Genomic DNA, 19,014 nt, shown 5'->3' with positions numbered 1-19,014 from the left:
TCCCTCTCCCTTTGCATTTGACAGACCACCACTCTTCCCCATCATCAAAGCCTTATCAAAATCACACCTCTTCAAAGAAGTCTTCCCTAAATAGCCCCTCATTTTCCCAGCTATTCCCACTCCCTTTTGCATCAACTGTGCACTTGGGTCTGGGCCCATTAAGCAATTGTTCAGTTAATCAAAAGTATATATGGAGTGCTTACTGTACGTGGAGCACTGTACTAAGCACTTGGGGGAGTACAAGTCAATAGAGTTGGTAGACCTGATTTCTACCCAGAGGGAGTTTACAGTGTAGAGGGAGAGACAGACATTAAATTAAGTTACAGATAGAGGAAATGGTGTAGTATTATTCATTCATTCATTCAATAGTATTTATTGAGCGCTTACTATGTGCAGAGCACTGTACTAAGCGCTTGGAATGAACAAGTCGGCAACAGATAGAGACAGTCCCTGCCTTTTGACGGGCTTACAGTCTAATCGGGGGAGATGGATAGACAAGAACAATGGCAATAAATAGAGTCGAGGGGAAGAACATCTCGTAAAAACAATGGCAACTAAATAGAATCGAGGCGATGTACAATTCATTAACAAAATAAATAGGGTAATGGAAATATATACAGTTGAGCAGACGAGTACAGTGCTGAGGGGATGGGAAGGGAGAGGGGTAGGAGCAGAGGGAAAGGGGGAAAAGAGGGTTTAGCTGCGGAGAGGTGAAGGGGGGGTGGTAGAGGGAGTAGAGGGAGAAAAGGAGCTCAGTCTGGGAAGGCCTCTTGGAGGAGGTGAGTTTTAAGTAGGGTTTTGAAGAGGGGAAGAGAATCAGTTTGGCGGAGGTGAGGAGGGAGGGCGTTCCAGGACCGCGGGAGGACGTGGCCCAGGGGTCGACGGCGGGATAGACGAGACCGAGGGACGGTGAGGAGGTGGGCGGCAGAGGAGCGGAGCGTGCGGGGTGGGTGGTAGAAAGAGAGAAGGGAGGAGAGGTAGGAAGGGGCAAGGTGATGTAGAGCCTTGAAGCCTAGAGTGAGGAGTTTTTGTTTGGAGCAGAGGTTGATAGGCAACCACTGGAGTTGTTTAAGAAGGGGAGTGACATGCCCAGATCATTTCTGCAGGAAGATGAGCCGGGCAGCGGAGTGAAGAATAGACTGGAGCGGGGCGAGAGAGGAGGAAGGGAGATCAGAGAGAAGGCTGACACAGTAGTCTAGCCGGGATATAACAAGAGCCCGTAGCAGTAAGGTAGCCGTTTGGGTGGAGAGGAAAGGGCGGATCTTGGCGATATTGTAGAGGTGAAACCTGCAGGTCTTGGTAATGGATAGGATGTGTGGGGTGAACGAGAGAGACGAGTCAAGGATAATAATAATAATAATGTTGGTATTTGTTAAGCGCTTACTATGTGCAGAGCACTGTTCTAAGTGCTGGGGGAGACACAGGGGAATCAGGTTGTCCCACGTGGGGCTCACAGTCTTAATCCCCATTTTACAGATGAGGGAACTGAGGCACAGAGAAGTTAAGTGACTCGCCCACAGTCACACAGCTGACAAGTGGCAGAGCTGGGATTCGAACTCATGAGCCCTGACTCCAAAGGATGACACCGAGATTGCGGGCCTGAGAGCCGGGAAGGATGGTCGTGCCATCCACGGTGATAGGGAAGTCTGGGAGAGGACCGGGTTTGGGAGGGAAGATGAGGAGCTCAGTCTTGCTCATGTTGAGTTTTAGGTGGCGGGCCGACATCCAGGTGGAGACGTCCTGGAGGCAGGAGGAGATGCGAGCCTGAAGGGAGGGGGAGAGGACAGGGGCGGAGATGTAGATCTGCGTGTCATCTGCGTAGAGATGGTAGTCAAAGCCGTGAGAGCGAATGAGTAGTGCTGTGAGGTTGGGGTTGGAGTGTCAAAGTGTCTCACCCCACTCCAGTCCATACTTCACTCTGCTGCCCAGATCATTTTTTCTACAAAAATATTCAGGCCATGTTTTCCCCACTCCTCAAGAACCTCCAGAGGTTTTCCATCCATCTCCACATCAAACAGAAATTCCTTACCATGAAGAGAGTGGTGGTCTGTCCATACCTTACCACTCAATTACCTTTCCCCCTCCTACCTCACCTCATACTACAACCCAGCCCATACACTTCGCCCCTCTAATGCCAACCTAATCCTGTACCTCCATCTCATCTATCTCACCATAGAACTCTTACCCAAGTCCTGCCTCTGGCCTGTAATGCCCTACCTCTTCCTATCAGACAGACTCTCCCCACCTTCAAAGCCTTATTAAAGGCACACCTCCTCCAAGAGGCCTTCCCTGAGTAAGCCCTCATTTCCTCTTTTCCCACTCCCTCCTGCGTGTCCCTGGTTTGCTCCCTTTATTCACCCATCTCTATGTAACACAACATATGTACATATCCATAATTCATTTATTTATATTATTGTTAGTCTCCCACTCTAGTCTGTAAGCTCACTGTGGGAAGGGAACATATCTACCAACTCTGTATTGTTATACTGCACTCTCCTGGGTACTTTAGTGCAGTGCTCTGCTTATAGGAAGCACTCAATAAATATGATTTTGATACTCATTTTAATAATATATTTTAATGACTGTCTCCCCTACTAGATTGTGAGCTCCTAGAGGGCCAGAATGATTCTCTAAATAACATCGGTTTATGGATTGACCCCCAACTTTCCAAGGATTGCTTCATGAATGTTTTCCTTCCTTCAGGCCACGCTGTCAATTGGGCATCATGGAGAGAGATCTTTGGAGAGTTTCTGTCAATGGCAAAATGAAGAGTTTGGGGGTGCAAAATATCTTGGCAATAACCAAGTTCCTGGTGGGAAGGATGATACCCCTCAAGTGGATGCTGCTGTTTTTGTGACCAGGTATCGTAGATGTTTAGTTACATGGATCTGAATGAATGAATTAATCAATCAATAGTATTTTATCACTTACTATGTGCAAAGCACTACACTAAGCTCTTGGGAGAATACAGTACAAAAGAGTTCTCGGAAGAGTACAATACAAAAGAGTTAGTGGACACATCCCCTGCTCCAGAGGTTAGAGGACAGTTCCTCTTGCGTTAAAAAAGCAAAGCAGTTACCCGTTACATCAGTGTTATAAAGCTTAAAACAAGTGTATTTCAACAAAGATTTTAAATAAACTTAAAACTTTGTGTCATTTGATTTGAGTACAATAACTCAAGGAATGACAAAATACAACTCCCCAACACTACCATATGATATTTACTATGGGAGAAAGTTTAATGTTGCCTGATATTTAGTGAAGGGCTTGCCTGAGGTGTCTGATGCTTCTGAAAATGATCCAAATCACATTATTCATGTGTGGGTTACTTCAGTGGTTTAATCAGCTTTCCAACTTGGAGAAGATCATTTAAGAGCTACTAAAATGGAACATTCAGATCCTCCACTTGGGATTCTGTTGGATTAAAAGAGAGCGATCTGTGTCTGCGCTGCAGAATTGGACTTTTTGCTTATTGGTTTTATGTAGAAGCAAAGCATTTTAGTTGTGGGATTGGAAGGCAAAGGTGAGTTAAGAGCAGAAACCACCCATGAAACACATTTGAATCATTTGGTTCCTCAATGTATCTTGGAAAACTATTTTTCTTCCATTCAGTAATAACAACCTTCAATTTGATATCTACTTGCTTGTTTCATAAAGAAATGCAATTTGTAAAATACAGAGAATTATTTTTATCATTGTTTTCTTCTCTTTCTTCCAATCTTACCCTTTAAATGAAGTAATTGTAGAATTTTAAAATTGTTGCTGGTAGGGAAAGTGCTCAAAATCCTCAGGAAAAACTTTAATTTTTGAATATTTGAATCCAGTTAGGCACATCCTTTTCAGAAGGGTGTAGAAGGAAGGAAAGAGTGACCAAAGTTTTAGGGAGTACTCTAATGACCCATGACTAAGAAAGCAATAATAGCTTAATCCATTACCTCAGTAGTGAATTAAGAAAACTATCTCTTGTCTTGTATAAAGGCAATCAGCAGTTCTAAAGCCACAATCCTGAGACAGACTGTGTTACACTAACAACAACTGAAGATGCTCAAAAACCTTTAGTATCATCATTGGACAGACGATACTTTGGCATAGACTGTGGTTTCTTTTACATACGTGTAATATTCTGCCTTAAAATGCCACCTCCTAACTAAAGCATGCTGTTGGTTGCTGTGTGTTGGTGTTCATTAAATAGTCTAGACGGTAGCCTGGATGAAATGGAAAGAATTGCTAAGTTAAGGGGATATAGAGTATATTCTTTTATTCATGGAGAAATTACTCTGCATCTCTTCCAAACTTTTGTATCTGTGCTGTCTGTGTAGAAACCAAATGTTTTCCTCCCTTATGTTTGTCTCAAACAACCTCAGAGTTCGGCTTTATTCTTGACAGCCTATTTGCCTAAAGAAGAATAAAGTTTCTAATCCAAAAGTCCTTTTATGAGAGGAGGAAGAATAGAGGGCGAGGGGTAGATGGAAACTGGGATTGATTGCTTATAATCTATTGAGTTCCAGTACAACATATCCTCTGAGTCTTTGCCAACTATTCAGTTAAAGGCCTGGCAATTGGGTAAGCTAGGTAGGAGTCAGCAGCCATTGAGGAGGAGTGTTGAAATGCTGTACTGATCAAGTGGAGAACTATATAGAAATCACAGTTTGAGATCTGCAGCTGCTGCAGCCTGGAGTAATGATAGATGTGCTGAACATATTATACTGTGACTAGACTGGGGGCAGGACTGCTGCTGCTCTTACAGAACAATCAGTTTCTTTGGTATAATAGGATCGGAGTGCAATGTTGCATGCTCCAGTAATGAGGCGGTGTTGCTAAGGGACCTCCTTGTCCCTGTGTTTCTGAATCCTGAGTATTTTCTGCAGAGAACTGTAGCCAAGTCTCGGCCTGTGTATAATTTTGGTTGCTCCCCAGACTCATCAGATGGACCTGTAGCGGAGGATATGAAAGTGACATCACATCCAGCCTCAAAAGTCAAGCCAGAAAAAGCAGAAGCAGAATTTTCAGCAGCCCCAGCTGTGTCTAGAGCAATCAATGGCCTTTATAGGAATGGTGTTTTTGCAAAGTTGTACTGAGGGTTGAAACCATCAAGTGCAAACAGAACCCGCATTGTCTCAGGATGAATATTCATCACTAATAGTGGAGGAAATTAAGGATTTTCTCCTCCAATAATCAATCAATTATTGAGTGCTTACTGTGTGTAGAGCACTTTACTAAGAGCTTGGGAGAGTACAATATAACATGTCTGATAGACATGTCCCCTGCACACAACCCCATGTTTATATTGAGTGGCAAAATGTCAAAACCCAAGAAGAGTCAAATAAACACCTGCAGGCAGGAAAGAAACAAGTACAAACATTGCCTGGCTGTGCAGAAACATCCATCTGTCCCTTGCCCTCCTCCTTCCTCTTAGTTCAACTCTCACTTCTCCCAAAGAGGGATAACAAGATTGAACTATTAAAAGGGTCCATTGGCAAAACTTACCGGTTAGTGGAAAATAAGCACTTCCTCTTGGCAGAGCAGATTGGTGATGGTTGTTTATTTTTGCAGAAAGTGCTGTGGGTCTTAAAGGCACTAGAGGATTTTATGATATTGTTTGGGGGCCTGTAGCTCTGTCATCCTGTCTTTACGGACAGTGACTTTTTTCTGAGATAGTCTTTCATTTAGTGTCCAGGACTCCTAAATGCCTTCTCATTTTCTTTTAGGCTATGGAGGCTATGAAAAGTGTATATTGGATACATCTTTGCATCACTTGTGGCCCAAATTTCTAGTAGCATCTGTTGGTGCTGAAGACAGGCCTAATTACCCACCTGCCCTATGCCCTTGGGAATGTATTCCCTACGCACTTTGTTAGCGTGATTTCGTGGATAGATCCTGGGCCTGGGAGTCAAAAGGACCTGGATTCTAATCCCTGCTCTGCTGTCTTTCTATGTGACCTTGGGGAAGTCACTTAACTTCTCTGCCTCAGTTACCTCATCTGGAAAATGGAGATTAAGACTGTGAGCCCTATGGGGACAGGAACTATGTCCAACCAATTACCTTACTCCAGAGCTTAGTATAGTGCCTGGCACATAGTAAGCACTTAGTAAATACCATTATTATTATTTTTTACCCAATCCCCATTAACTCAGTACTTCTGTACATATCCTTATACCCTGCTGCTCCCCCATCTGTACTTTATTTTTATGTCTGTTTCCCTCCCTAGATTGTAAATTACTCAAGGCAGGGATCATGTCTTAACTCTGTTGTATTGTTCTTTCCCAGTTGCTTAGCAAAGTGTTTAGCACCTAGTAAGCACTCAATAAATACCTTTTATTGATTAATGTGAAACCCTCTGCAAGGTCTGTCACATTCTAATTCCATATTGTAGGCAGAACCTAAATGTCAAAACTCAAACATAAAATTATCAAGCTAGGGAAGCAGCTAGGACTAGTGGAAAGAGCAAGGGCCTGGGAATCAAAGTACCAGGGTTCTAATTCTGGCTCTGCCAGTTCGTTGCTGTGTGACCTTGGGCAATTTACTTACCTTCTCTTTGCCTCAGTTTTTCCCCAACTGTAAAATGGTGATTAAATATCTGTTTTCCCCACTAAGACCCTGAGACCTGTGCAGGACTGTGTCCAACTTATTTTACACCTACCCCAATGCGTAGAACAGTGTTTGACACATGTAAGCTCTTAACATACCAGAAGAAAAGTTATCAAAATCTTCTCTGCTGCCTTGGAGAGTAGCACACACCTGTGTACCCAATGGGTAGAACAATGCTTGTCACAGCGTAAGCGCTTAACAAATACCATTGTTATCATTATTATTTATTGAATTTTTGTTGATGATGTGGCTGCTAAGTGCTAGTAAGATTTCCACCCCTGTAGAAGGAAAAACATCGATAGCTTCAAGCTGGTTCAGTGACTGAATACTGATTTGGGACGTTAGGCATTTGATAAACCTTCCCAAAGTTTTTTTTTTCTGTGAAATAGACAAGCATCTAGAGAAATTCTTCTTCATAGGGATCATTTTTCTGGCAGCAAAACTTTCTTTCCAAGCTGTCCCTAAGAGGAAAGACCTGGAATAGACCAGGAAAGCCAAGGAAAGGGTGCTGCTTTTAGCTTGCTTTTCTGAGACTCTATTAGCTAGATCATGAGTCCTCAGGCCCCTGAGGAAAGTAGCACAGCTTCGTGGAAAGGTCATGGGCCTAGGAGTCAGAGGACTGGAGTTCTAGTCCCACTTCTGCCACTTGTCTACTGTGTGACCTTGGGCCAGTCACTTAACTTTAATGTGTCTCAGTTACCTCATCGGTAAAATGGGGATTAAGAGTGAGCTACATGTGGAACATGATCTATGTCCAACCCTGTATCTACCCCAGTCCCTTGCACAGAGTTAACACTTAACAAATATCCTTTAAAAAAATATGTGCTCAGCAATGACCTGAATGGACCTGCTTCACTCTTCCTTAGAGCAGAGAAATTTGCCACCAGTGAAGTCTGTCTGTAGCATACCAGCATGTTGAATGAGAAGAGATCACCAGACTTCTTTGTCGTGAAACTGGAGAATACAAGAAGCAGAAGCGCAGCATTCTATCCTGCTTTCCTAGTGATGGCATCTTGCCAACCTCTTAATAGGGTAGATATCTGTTGTCAGAAGGAAAGTTACGCTTGGTATTGCCAGCTGATTAGCATAACAAGCCTGTAAATAAGCTATCCAGCTGACACTGAGCAGTTGTCTTACAGCATCTTGTGCCAGGTTCATCGACAACAAATATCTGTTTGTCTTTAAAAGTTTGAGCTCTGAAGTGTCAAATAAGGTAATGATGGCCTGGAATGAAATGAACTACTTGGCATTATAACTCTTTCAGTTTGTGTTTCTCCTCTGTTATGGTTTTTCCCATCCTTCTCATCCAGCTTCCTTTGCTGATGCCTGTCTTTATGACTTGTGCTTAATCTCATATAGTCTTGCGAGAGCTATCCTTTCTCTCTTCTCCAGTAAAGAGAAGCAGCATGGCCTAATGAAAAGATCCCAGGCCTGGGACTAAGACCTTGGTTCTAATCCTAGTTCTGCCATTTGCCTGCTGTGTAACCTTGAGCAAGTCACTACACTTCTCTATGCCTTAGTTCCCTCATCTTCCAAATGGGGATTCAATACCTGTTCTCCCTCCTACTTAGATTGTGAGCCCCATGTGGGACCTGATTATCTTGTATCTACCCCAGTATTTAGTGCAGCGCTTGGCACATAGTGAGGGCTTCACAAATACCATCATCCATTATTATTATTAAACAAGCCACATCTTTATTTCCTCACCTCCAGGTTTGAGAGTGTCAAGCCTCTAGCAGTTTTTCTGAACAGGTCTCCTTGCAGCATTTCTAAAACTGAAGTATCACCTGCCTTTCCAAAACTGAATAATTTTCTTCTTTCAGGATTATCAGGAACATGGTTATCATTAGTTAGATAGTAGAGTAGCAGCAAAGCCAACAGGGGAGATAATGGGCCTGGGAGACAGAGGACCTGGGTTGTAATTCTGGCTCTGCCACTTGTCTGTTGTGTGGCCTTGGGCAAGTCACTTTACTTCTCTGTGCCTCAGTTACCTCATCTGTAAAATGGGAATTAAGACTGATTCCTAAGTGGGTCATTGACTGTGTTTAACCTGATTAGCCTCTATCTTCACCAGTGCTTAGTACAATCCCTGGCACATAGTAAGCACTTAACAAATTCTATTAAAATATTCTACTTTTTAAGAGAAAAATTAAGAAAGAGAAGATAAACCTTCAATCTGAAACTAACATACTTTAACATTCTGTCCCATTTATTCTTCCTTCTTGTCTTCCAAGGTCTGAGCATAAACATTCTGGGTTGTTCCAACAGGGGCTCTAAAATGAAAACAAAATGGCCAATAGAAATCTTTTAAATAATAATTTGTCTTGTTGCCAGGTCATACCCCTGGCTAGCAAAAACTTGAGGGCTTAAAATACACTTTAAATATTGTGGAAAATTCTTCAAAATCAATAAAATTCAGACACCTTCAGAAGTCCTTAAAGTCACCTGAAATTTGCTATGTACTGATGAATGTACTCAGGAGTCATATTTTTAAGAAGTTATGCTAATATGGGAACGCAGCATGGCCTGGCGGAAAGAGCACTGGCCTGGGATTCAGAGGACCTGGATTCTAATCCCCACTCTGCCATTTGCCTTCTGTGTGATCTTGGGCAAGTTGTTTAACTTCTCTTTGCCACAGTTTCCTTATCTGTAAAATGGGGATTCAATACCTGTTCTCCTTCCTACTTGGACTCCTACTTGGGGCTATGTCTGACCTGATTATCTTATGTCAACTTAGTATGTGCTTGGAATCTAGTAAGAGCTGAATAAGTGCTACAATTATTGTTTAATGTGATCAACAAGGCACCAAAATCCAATAATGTCTAAAGAAGAGTGAGTTTCTGTACCACCCAGAGTCTAGAATACTGACAAATGAACAAAGCTAATCAGTCAACCTTATTTGTTGAGTGCTTATGCTGTGCAGAGCACAGTACTAAGCACTTGAGAGAGTACAATATAATAGAGTTGGTAGACACATTCCCTGCCCACAGTGAGTCTGGAGGGGATGATAGAGCCAATGATACAAAACCTTCACAGAAGAGAATGCTGCCTCTGACCTCTGTTCCCTAGCCAGTACATGATATATGAACAGAAGTGGAACACCAAACCGAGAAAGCTAGTATCTTTAAGAAACTAATGGAGACAAAGTGTAGTCCCAAAGTGGCATTCCACCTTGGCCAAACTGTTCCAATCCTTTTTGTAGAGGGCAGCAGGATTCCTCGAGCAGCTGCTATAAGGCGACCTTAACTGGGGGGACATTAAGCCAACAAAGCAAAATAATTAATTTAAAAGCCTATTTTGGTGGTGGTTTTTTTAAGAGTAGAAGCACTGGGAAGATTGGGTAGCTACAGGTAGAGTTGAAAGCAGTGACAGACACTGGAAATGTAACAGCAAGGCAAAGGACAATCTGGCCTGTGTGAGGCTTGTCACACATCAGTATTTTTTTTATGGTTTTTGCTAATCATTTATTAATTCATTCATTCAATAGTATTTATTGAGTGCTTACTATGTGCAGAGCACAGTACTAAGCGCTTGGAATGAACAAGTTGGCAACAGATACAGTCCCTGCCGTTTGACGGGCTTACAGTCTAATCGGGGGAGACAGACAGACAAGAACAATGGCAATAAATAGAGTCAAGGGGAAGAACATCTCGTAAAAACAATGACAACTAAATAGAATCAAGGTAATGTACATTTCATTAACAAAATAAATAGGGTAATGAAAATATATACAGTTGAGCAGATGAGTACAGTGCTGAGGGGATGGGAAGGGGGGGAGGAGCAGAGGGAAATGGGGGTAAAAGAGCGTTTAGCTGCGGAGAGGTGAAGGGGGGAGCGGTAGAGGGAGTAGAGGGAGAAGGGGAGCTCAGTCTGGGAAGGCCTCTTGGAGGAGGTGAGTTTTAAGTAGGATTTTGAAGAGGGGAAGAGAATCAGTTTGGTGGAGGTGAGGAGGGAGGGCGTTACAGGACCACGGGAGGACGTGGCCTAGGGGTCGACAGTGGGATAGACGAGACTAAGGGACGGTGAGGAGGTGGGTGGCAGAGGAGCGGAGCGTGCGGGGAGGGCAGTAGAAAGAGAGAAGGGAGGAGAGGTAGGAAGGGGCAAAGTGATGAAGAGCCTTGAAGCCTAGAGTGAGGAGTTTTTATTTGGAGTGGAGATTGATAGGCAACCAATGGAGGTGTTTAAGAAGGGGAGTGACATGCCCAGATCGTTTCTGCAGGAAGATGAGCCGGGCAGCGGAATGAAGAATAGACTGGAGCGGGGTGAGAGAGGAGGAAGGGAGATCAGAGAGAAGGCTGACGCAGTAGTCTAGCCGGGATATAACAAGAGCCCGTAGCAGTAAGGTAGCCGTTTGGGTGGAGATTAAAGGGCGGATCTTGGCGATATTGTAAAGGTGAAACCGGCAGGTCTTGGTAACGGATAGGATGTGTGGGGTGAACGAGAGAGACGAGTCAAAGATGACACTGAGATTGCGGGCCTGAGAGACAGGAAGGATGGTTGTGCCATCCACGGTGATAGGGAAGTCTGGGAGAGGACAGGGCTTGGGAGGGAAGATGAGGAGCTCAGTCTTGCTCATGTTGAGTTGTAGTTGGCAGGCCGACATCCAGGTGGAGACATCATGGAGGCAGGAGGAGATGCGAGCCTGAAGGGAGGGGGAGAGGACAGGGGCGGAGATGTAGATCTGCGTGTCATCTGCGTAGAGATGGTAGTCGAAGCCGTGGGAGCGAATGAGTTCACCAAGGGAATGAGTGTAAATGGAGAACAGAAGAGGGCCAAGAACTGACCCTTGAGGAACTCCAACAGTTAAAGGATGGGAGGGGGAGGAGGTGCCTGCGAAGGAGACCGAGAATGACCGGCCAGAGAGATAAGAGGAGAACCAGGAGAGGATGGAGTCCGTGAAGCCAAGGTGAGATAAGGTGTGGAGGAGGAGGAAATGGTCGACAGTGTCAAAGACAGCAGAGAGGTCACGGGGGGATTAGAATGGAGTAGGAGCCATTGGATTTGGCAAGAAGGAGGTCACGGGTGACCTTAGAGAGAGCAGTCTCGGTAGAGTGGAGGGGACGGAAGCCAGATTGGAGGGGGTCCAGGAGAGAATGGGAGTTAAGGAATTCTAAGCAGCGATTGTAGATGACTCTTTCTAGGATTTTGGAAAGGAAGGGTAGCAGGGAGATAGGGTGATAACTGGAAGGGGAACTGGGGTCGAGAGCAGGTTTTTTTAGGATGGGGGAGACATGGGCATGTTTGAAGGCAGAGGGGAAGGAGCCATTGGAGATTGAGTGGTTAAAAATAGAAGTTAAGGAAGGGAGGAGGGCAGGGGCAATGTTTTTTATAAGGTGAGCGGGAATGGGGTCCAAGGCGCATGTGGAGGGGGGTGGCACTTGCGAAGAGGGAGGAGATCTCCTCTGAGAATACTGGAGGGAAGGATGGGAAAGTAGGGGAGAGGGTTGGTGGGTGGGAGGGGAGAGGGGGAGGGGTGACTTTGGGGAGCTCAGACCTGATTATGTTGATTTACTGTGTGTCAGGTACCATACTAAGAGCTGGGGCAGATACAAGCCAATCAGATTGAACCCTGTCCATGTCTCATATGGATAGGGCTCACAGTCTTAGTCATTCTCATCTGCCCTGAGGGTAAAGTCCTCCTCAGAGGGAAAACCCCTTGGTTCAATCAGCTTCAAACAATGAGGTGAGCCATCTATATTTTTGATGCAGAGGAAGTTGTTGGGAGGCTTATAGCTCTCCTCAGGAGGTTCTCCATTGACTGATTCTACCTCTTGGCCTTTTCCTTTTCAGCTAATAGAAAAGACCTTTGACCATATACAACTCCTTCTCTTCTCTTATATTATGTTGTTGTTACAGAAGCAGGGTATATCCATCTGAGTAAGGGATTGGCAATTACCACTAGTCTGAAGTTTAGAGCTGAGTCAGATCCTCTATCTAGCTTGCATAAAGAGTTTCTTGGTGAGTTGGTGCCTCCATATCCCTTGCTATTTACAGGTAGAATAATCCCTGCCAGTCGGTTGTGTTTTGAAGACCTTTAGGTCTTTGTTGTATTATTATAATTTTTATTGTATTATTACAACTGATACAGCTGGTTTTTGTTTGACTATTAAAATGCAACATAGTGGCAATCACATCAGGCACTAAATATTAACTTCTAGTAATAAAATTACTGTCATTCTATCATTCTGTTCTCTAGATTTTATGTTTCAACAACCTGACTCTTAATATTTCTTTTTTAGGACAGATTTCTGTGTACACAAAGATGAGCCATGTGACACTGTGGGTAAGTTTGTAACTGAACAGCCATTTGAAATCCAGTTTTTCAGTAGGAATTTGTAATTTCATTCAGTTTGAATAGAAGGGCTTGCTCTGTGTTTCCAAAGGGAAAAGGAGGATTGAGAAAGCTTTCCAGTTGGTCTGCTTATCTGGCTCCCCAAATAAGTAATTCAGTACTTATTTCAGGCTCTGGTCTAAAGTCTTCCCCATCCTCATTTTCCTCTTCTTCGTTTTCCCCTTCTCCTTTACCTTCTTCCTTTCTCCTCTTCCCATTGCCTAAAAAGGATAATACCTGGTCCCTGCTCCCAGGAGATTATCACTGAATGGAATTCAGTTGTCTGTGTATTCACCTAGTGGTGATATATTAAAGAAACATAAGTAGGGATACTCCATTATAAAGTTTTCCTTTTAGCTTTCTTGCTTATTGGCACTTTTGAATGTTAAGGTCACACTTAGGTATTAAAATCAAGATAGTTCTTTGATGGACTGGATTCTAGTACATTCTCTATTCATGAAACACTTGGTAGGGACAAAAAGATTTTGTTAAATTACGTCAGTACTAAAGTCCAGCTTTAGTCAACTTTGCATTTTTGGCACATGTTTATACTTAGTAGGAGACAGAATTAAGATATAATGAGGTGGTACATTATTTTGAATTTGAACTCCATTTTAGAGGCATGGGACAACTTGCTGAAATCAGACATAATAAAAAAATACTGCAATGTGACATATTTATGTTACTATAAAATTTGAAAGAAATTATGATTTCTTGGAACTGCTACCACTTCCAGAGAAGTGTAGCGTAGAAAACACAGAGACAACAGTTCACTCCAACTCAGGCACTTTTAATCCCATTTCTTCCCAGTGTCAGCACTCCTGGGTCCCGGCTGTCGATCCAGGTACTGAGCAATGGGCCACTTACACAGGTGGGGATTTAACACATCTTTCCATTTAATAAGCCCACCCCTAAGTGACACCATCAGCTCCCCTTGGCCTTCCCAAAGATTATCCCATGGGAGCGAATCATTATTAGTCCCTATGTGGTCAGTCCAGTTCCATGGCTTCTCGTTGATGGTTGAGCAGAAAGTTGGCATCCCTTGGTCTCCAGTGGTATTCTTTCATTGCTCTTAGGTCTCCTCCAACAGTTCATTGATCTCTGCCCCGTGGCCTGATCCACCATCTTGAAGCCATATGGCTGGCGGGATGGGCTGGGGAGCAACCCGAAATATCAAGGCACTGGGGAAATAAGGGGGCCTAGTGTCAATCCCAAGGTGTGATTGGAAGTGATTCAGGGAAGGGAATGGAGAACACATCATGGCATAGGAGAAGCAGTATGGCATAGTGAATAGAGCATGGGCCTGGGAGTCAGAAGGTCATAGGTTCTAATTCCGGTTCTGCCACTTGCCTGCCACGTGGTCTTAGGCAAGTCACTTCACTTCTCTGGGCCTCAATTACTTCATCCTTAAAATGGGGATTAAGACTGTGAGCCTCATGTGAGTCAGGGACTGTATCCAACCTGATTTGCATGTATCCTCGCCAGCACTTAGCATACTGCAGGGCATATAGTAAGCATTTGCCAAATACCATTATCATTATTATTATTTTCTCAACTTTGCAATGTGTTTAGGAAGAGGGCACTGGTCCTGGGTTTCTGGGACAGGTCTGACAGTGAAGCCAGCCCCAGGGACTGGTAGCCATTGCTGAATTGTACATTCCAAGAGCTTGGTGCTCTGCACACAGTAAGCACTCAATAAATTCAATTGAATGAATGAATGAATGAATGGTAGGAAGTGGGGATAGGGGCACCTTGCATGGGCATGGAAGTTCTTACCTGCACATCACGGAGGTGCTCCAAGGCAGCAGTGACTCAGGCCCACAGGATGTGCCCCAAGTTCCAGAGGATGGGAAAGGGAGAGGTGGTGTCAGCTCCAGGGTAGTGACATCTTGGAGTCCCCTCTCCTCACTCTGCAGCCCACCTTGGACAACAACTCATCTTGGCTCTCCCTCCCTGTGCCAGGGTGCACAACTCAGACCATGGTTTGGAGCCAGGGAGGGGAAGAAGCAGAGCATTCTGGGCAGGGAAAATGTCTACCCCCACTCTTATATCTCCCAAGTGCTTAGTACTGTACTGTGCAAACAGTAAATACTCAATAAATATGATTGATTGATCAATTGGCCAGGACAGGGGGAAACGTGGTGGCAATCTGACGGCACCCTGCGGCAGCAGAGGCTCCACAAATGGGACCCCATGGTGGAAGCTTCCTGAGGCTAGCCTCTCAGTCATGGAGCCCGAGCAAAGCATCGGGAACAAGCCACAGATGAAATTAGAAAAATCTCATTTATTTGGATTCTTTTTTTGATACCTACAGCAAAGAACTGGAATTCCTGTAATATTTCAAATTGCCTCAAGTGGTAAAAGAAAATTAGGTGGAAAATGGAAATCAAGAGTGTGATACTAACATTTCAATAGAAATATTAAGATAACTTACCTATTTTGAAAATAGAATTGATTTTGCAATAGGAAAGGAAGTATTACCTTGTTGAACCAAATTATTGATTCTTAAAATTGATATGGGTTTAATTTAGTGAAAAAATCTTGTAATTATTAAAATTTCAAGCATAATTCTTTTTTTTTGGACATTGTTAAGCACTTACTATGTGTTAGGCACTGTACTGAGTGCTAGGGTATAGAATAATCAGGTTTGACACAGTTTCTGTTCCACACGGGGCTCACTGTCTTAATCCCCATTTTAAAGATGAGGCACAGAGAAGTGAAGTGACTTGCCAGAGGTCACGCGGTGGACATGTGGTGGAGCCGCTGGGATTAGAACCCAGGTCCTCTGCCTCCTGGGCCCATTATCTCTCCTGTAGCCTGTATTACTTCTGAATTAAAGCAGATTAGGGTCTCTTGTTTTTCAGATAGAGACGCTGAAAACTAGAAATGTTACATATCTTCTTTATGCTTATGGCTGTTTAGGATGAAAGATTCAATTAGGAAGACTTGGGACACTTAAGAAATATTTAATCTCAGTCCCCTGATTTTTCATTGTATTTCATCATATTTCACCATGAGAAACAGCGTTGATGAATGGATAGAACCCAGGCCTGGGAGTCAGAAGGACCTGGGTTTAATCCTGCTCCACCACTTGTCTGTTGGGTGGCTTGGGCAAGTCCCTTAACCCCTCTGTGCCTCAGTTACCTCATCTTTAAAATGGGGATTAAACAGTGGGCCCCCATGGACTGTGTCCAACCTGAGTTGCTTGTGTCCAGTACCTTAGTTCAGTGCCTGGCACATAGTTAAAAAAAAAACACATAAAAAATCTCCTTTCAACTAATATTGGAAGAAGTAGCATGGCCTGGGAGTCAGAGGTCTGGTGTTCTAATCCAGAGTCTACCACTTGCCTGCTGTGTGATCTTGGATAAATCACTTAACTTCTCTGGGCTTCAGTTTTCTCAATCAGGCAATAGTATTTGAACACTTAATATGTCCAGAGCACTATTTTAAGTGCCTGGGAGAGTATGATACAACAGAATTAGCCAACACTCAGCTGGCACATTCCCTGCCCATAGTGAGTTTACAGTCTGGGGATTCAATACTTGTTCTGCCTCCTCAGACTCTCAGCCTATATGAAACAAGGACTGTGTCTGATCTGATGACCCTGTATTTACCCCAGCTCTTAGTATAATGCTTGGCACATTTACAGTAAGCACTTAAATACCAAAATGATGGTGGTGATTATTATTATTACTGCTTTATTGAATTATTTTAATACCATTTCAAGTTTGATTTGGTAACTCAATGTGATGTCTATCTTGAATAGAACATGAATTCTGAATACTTCAAAGCCATAACTATTTTCATTCATTCTCTTTCTTCTTTATTCATTCTGCCCTCTCATTTCTCCTTCTCCCCTGCCAGGAAAACTGGCTTAATTATGAACTTTGCTAGGCCTTCCATTGAGATCAGTATCTGAAGCCAGGAATGCAAAGGTTCTGCGAATTGGAGAGAAGCTGGTAGGATTTAGCTTTACAGAAGACAGTGTAAACACAATTTACAGAGGGACCTAAAGGTTACATTGCCAAACCAAAATTCAGAATGCAGAGTCTGTCCAAATTAGTATATACTCTTCTCTTTTTGGTGATTTGAAAATAATGGGAAGAAATCGAGGGGGTAAACAAAGGATTGAAAAATATATACATTGTATGATTGAAATATTAACAAAATCTGAGCTGAATATTCTAACTTTCCAGCATGCTTTCACCAAGGAAGTGTTTAAACTGAATAATCTAGGGTTGACTGTAGTTTGACAAAAGCACATGCTAATCCTTGTGGGGAAAAACATGGATATGAGCCATATGCTATCACCTAGCCAACACTGTTCTGCTTAGTGTTCTTGCACCTCAGTTCAGAAGAATTTTCCCATGTTTCCTTGTTGCATCTGAGTGTATTGAAATTTTATACGATAAACTCACACTAACCCTGGGAGCTATGTTTTTCTCCTGTTACCTTTTTAACCCTTTTCTTTTGAACCACCCAGAGGTTGGTTGTTTTGTTTTTTTTAATCTATAACTTACCAAGATAAATTGTTTAAAGAAATAAGTTTGCCTACCTTTAGATTGAAGGGCTTGTGGCTTTTTACCTCTGGGATTGGGCAGGTAGTATTTATCTCTTTGTATTCCCTCCCTCCCAAAGAACTCTTAGACCTCAAGAGAAGCCAAACTCCTAAATATAGCTCCATGGACAGAACAGAACAATAATTAGACAGCACACTGCTCAGTGGGACTGCTTAGGAGGGGCCCCAAGAGACTTTTGGCTGGACCCCAGATTTGTGGGAGAGAGGCACTCCTTAGGCAGGAGTGTGTTACTTGTCCACTCTGCTCTAGATGTCTTGGAGTTCAGCTTTGGATTTGGGGTTTAGCAGCCACATTTCTACTGTTTTCAATTACAGTAAAACTTACCACTCTGCTAAATGTTAGTCATTGTTTCCCTTCTCCAGGCCTCCTTTGGTTCACTATACACTCAGGGCCCAGTTTCAGCTCGGAGTGCATTTTTTCCTTGCGTGGTGGCACATTGATTTTTTTTTTTTTACAGTAAATGACAAACCAGCTCTTCTCTGCTCTTTTCTGTGTAGTGGTAATTCTGTAAAGGGAAAAATGGAAATTCAGAATTTTGATTTATCTGGTTGAGCCAAAGAGATTGTCAATATGATCTAGAACCTGTAGCCACAAAGAATTAATTTACCCCAGTGGGACATGTAAGGAAACCCTTCCACTGAAAGCAACTGAATCCTCAAAGCATCTGGGCATAGAAGGGGCATTCTAGGAAGCGGGTAAAATTATTTTCTAAGTGGAAGAACTCTGAGATGCAAGGACTTGCTACAGTCAGTGAGTCATTGGTTGACAACGGAGTCCAGATGTCTTCATTTTGATATTTAGACTCTTTCTGGGCTAACCAGCCAAATTGACATGGTCAAGTTTGGAGGTCAGTGTTATGTATTGAGCTGTTTGGGGTTTTACCTATTATATCTGGCAAAGAGTTGGACTTTAAATAAGCACATGGCAATGCTATAGCTTTGTAATTGGTTTATCCAGGAGATCCTTATGGCTTATTTGGTAAAATAGCATATATTTAGTTTCAACAAAATTGTGATACATAAAGTACTCAGCGGCCACGTCTGCATGGGACAGGTACCTCTTCATTTTTTTAGGAAAAAATCCACTTTCACCTAACCAACTGAATTCTAGGTCAAGGTTGACACAAACCTTAGACTCAACATTTAGCCCACACCCACCAGCTAACGTTAGCTCCTCCACTAGAACAAAAGCTCCTTTAGGGCATGTCTACGAACTTTATTATATTGTACTCTAAGTGCTTAGTACAGTGCACTGCACACAGTCAGCACTAAGTAAATAACATTGATTGATCCATCTTATTGACAAATAAAGTTTCCCATCAGTAATAACACCCACTTCAATATTATTTATTGAGCTCTAAGGAGTGCAGAGCACTGTACTAAACTTTTGGGGGAATAAATAGAGGTAAAAAACAAAATTCTTGCTCCTAAGCAGTTTATAATAATATTAATGGCATTTGCTAAGTGCTTACTATGTGCCAGGCACTGTACTAAGTGCTGGGGTGAATACAAGCAA

General features: G+C 43.1%; 1 protein-coding gene across 1 annotated transcript in view; it reads left to right on the top strand.

Moving 5' to 3' along the window:
* The window catches only part of ADAMTS17 (ADAM metallopeptidase with thrombospondin type 1 motif 17), a 368,163-nt gene that overhangs the window by 70,499 nt on the left and 278,650 nt on the right, over nucleotides 1-19,014 (top strand). The window contains exons 6-7 of the mRNA XM_029066734.2: nucleotides 2,704-2,861; nucleotides 12,828-12,871. Of these exons, the coding sequence (XP_028922567.1) occupies nucleotides 2,704-2,861; nucleotides 12,828-12,871 (202 nt within the window). The remainder of the gene's footprint in view (nucleotides 1-2,703; nucleotides 2,862-12,827; nucleotides 12,872-19,014) is intronic.

The sequence above is a fragment of the Ornithorhynchus anatinus genome, chromosome 5 (assembly GCF_004115215.2).
Source record: "Ornithorhynchus anatinus isolate Pmale09 chromosome 5, mOrnAna1.pri.v4, whole genome shotgun sequence".
NCBI lineage: Eukaryota > Metazoa > Chordata > Mammalia > Monotremata > Ornithorhynchidae > Ornithorhynchus > Ornithorhynchus anatinus.
Note: the sequence above shows the minus strand (reverse complement) of the source record. Positions and strands in the feature narration are given on the sequence as shown.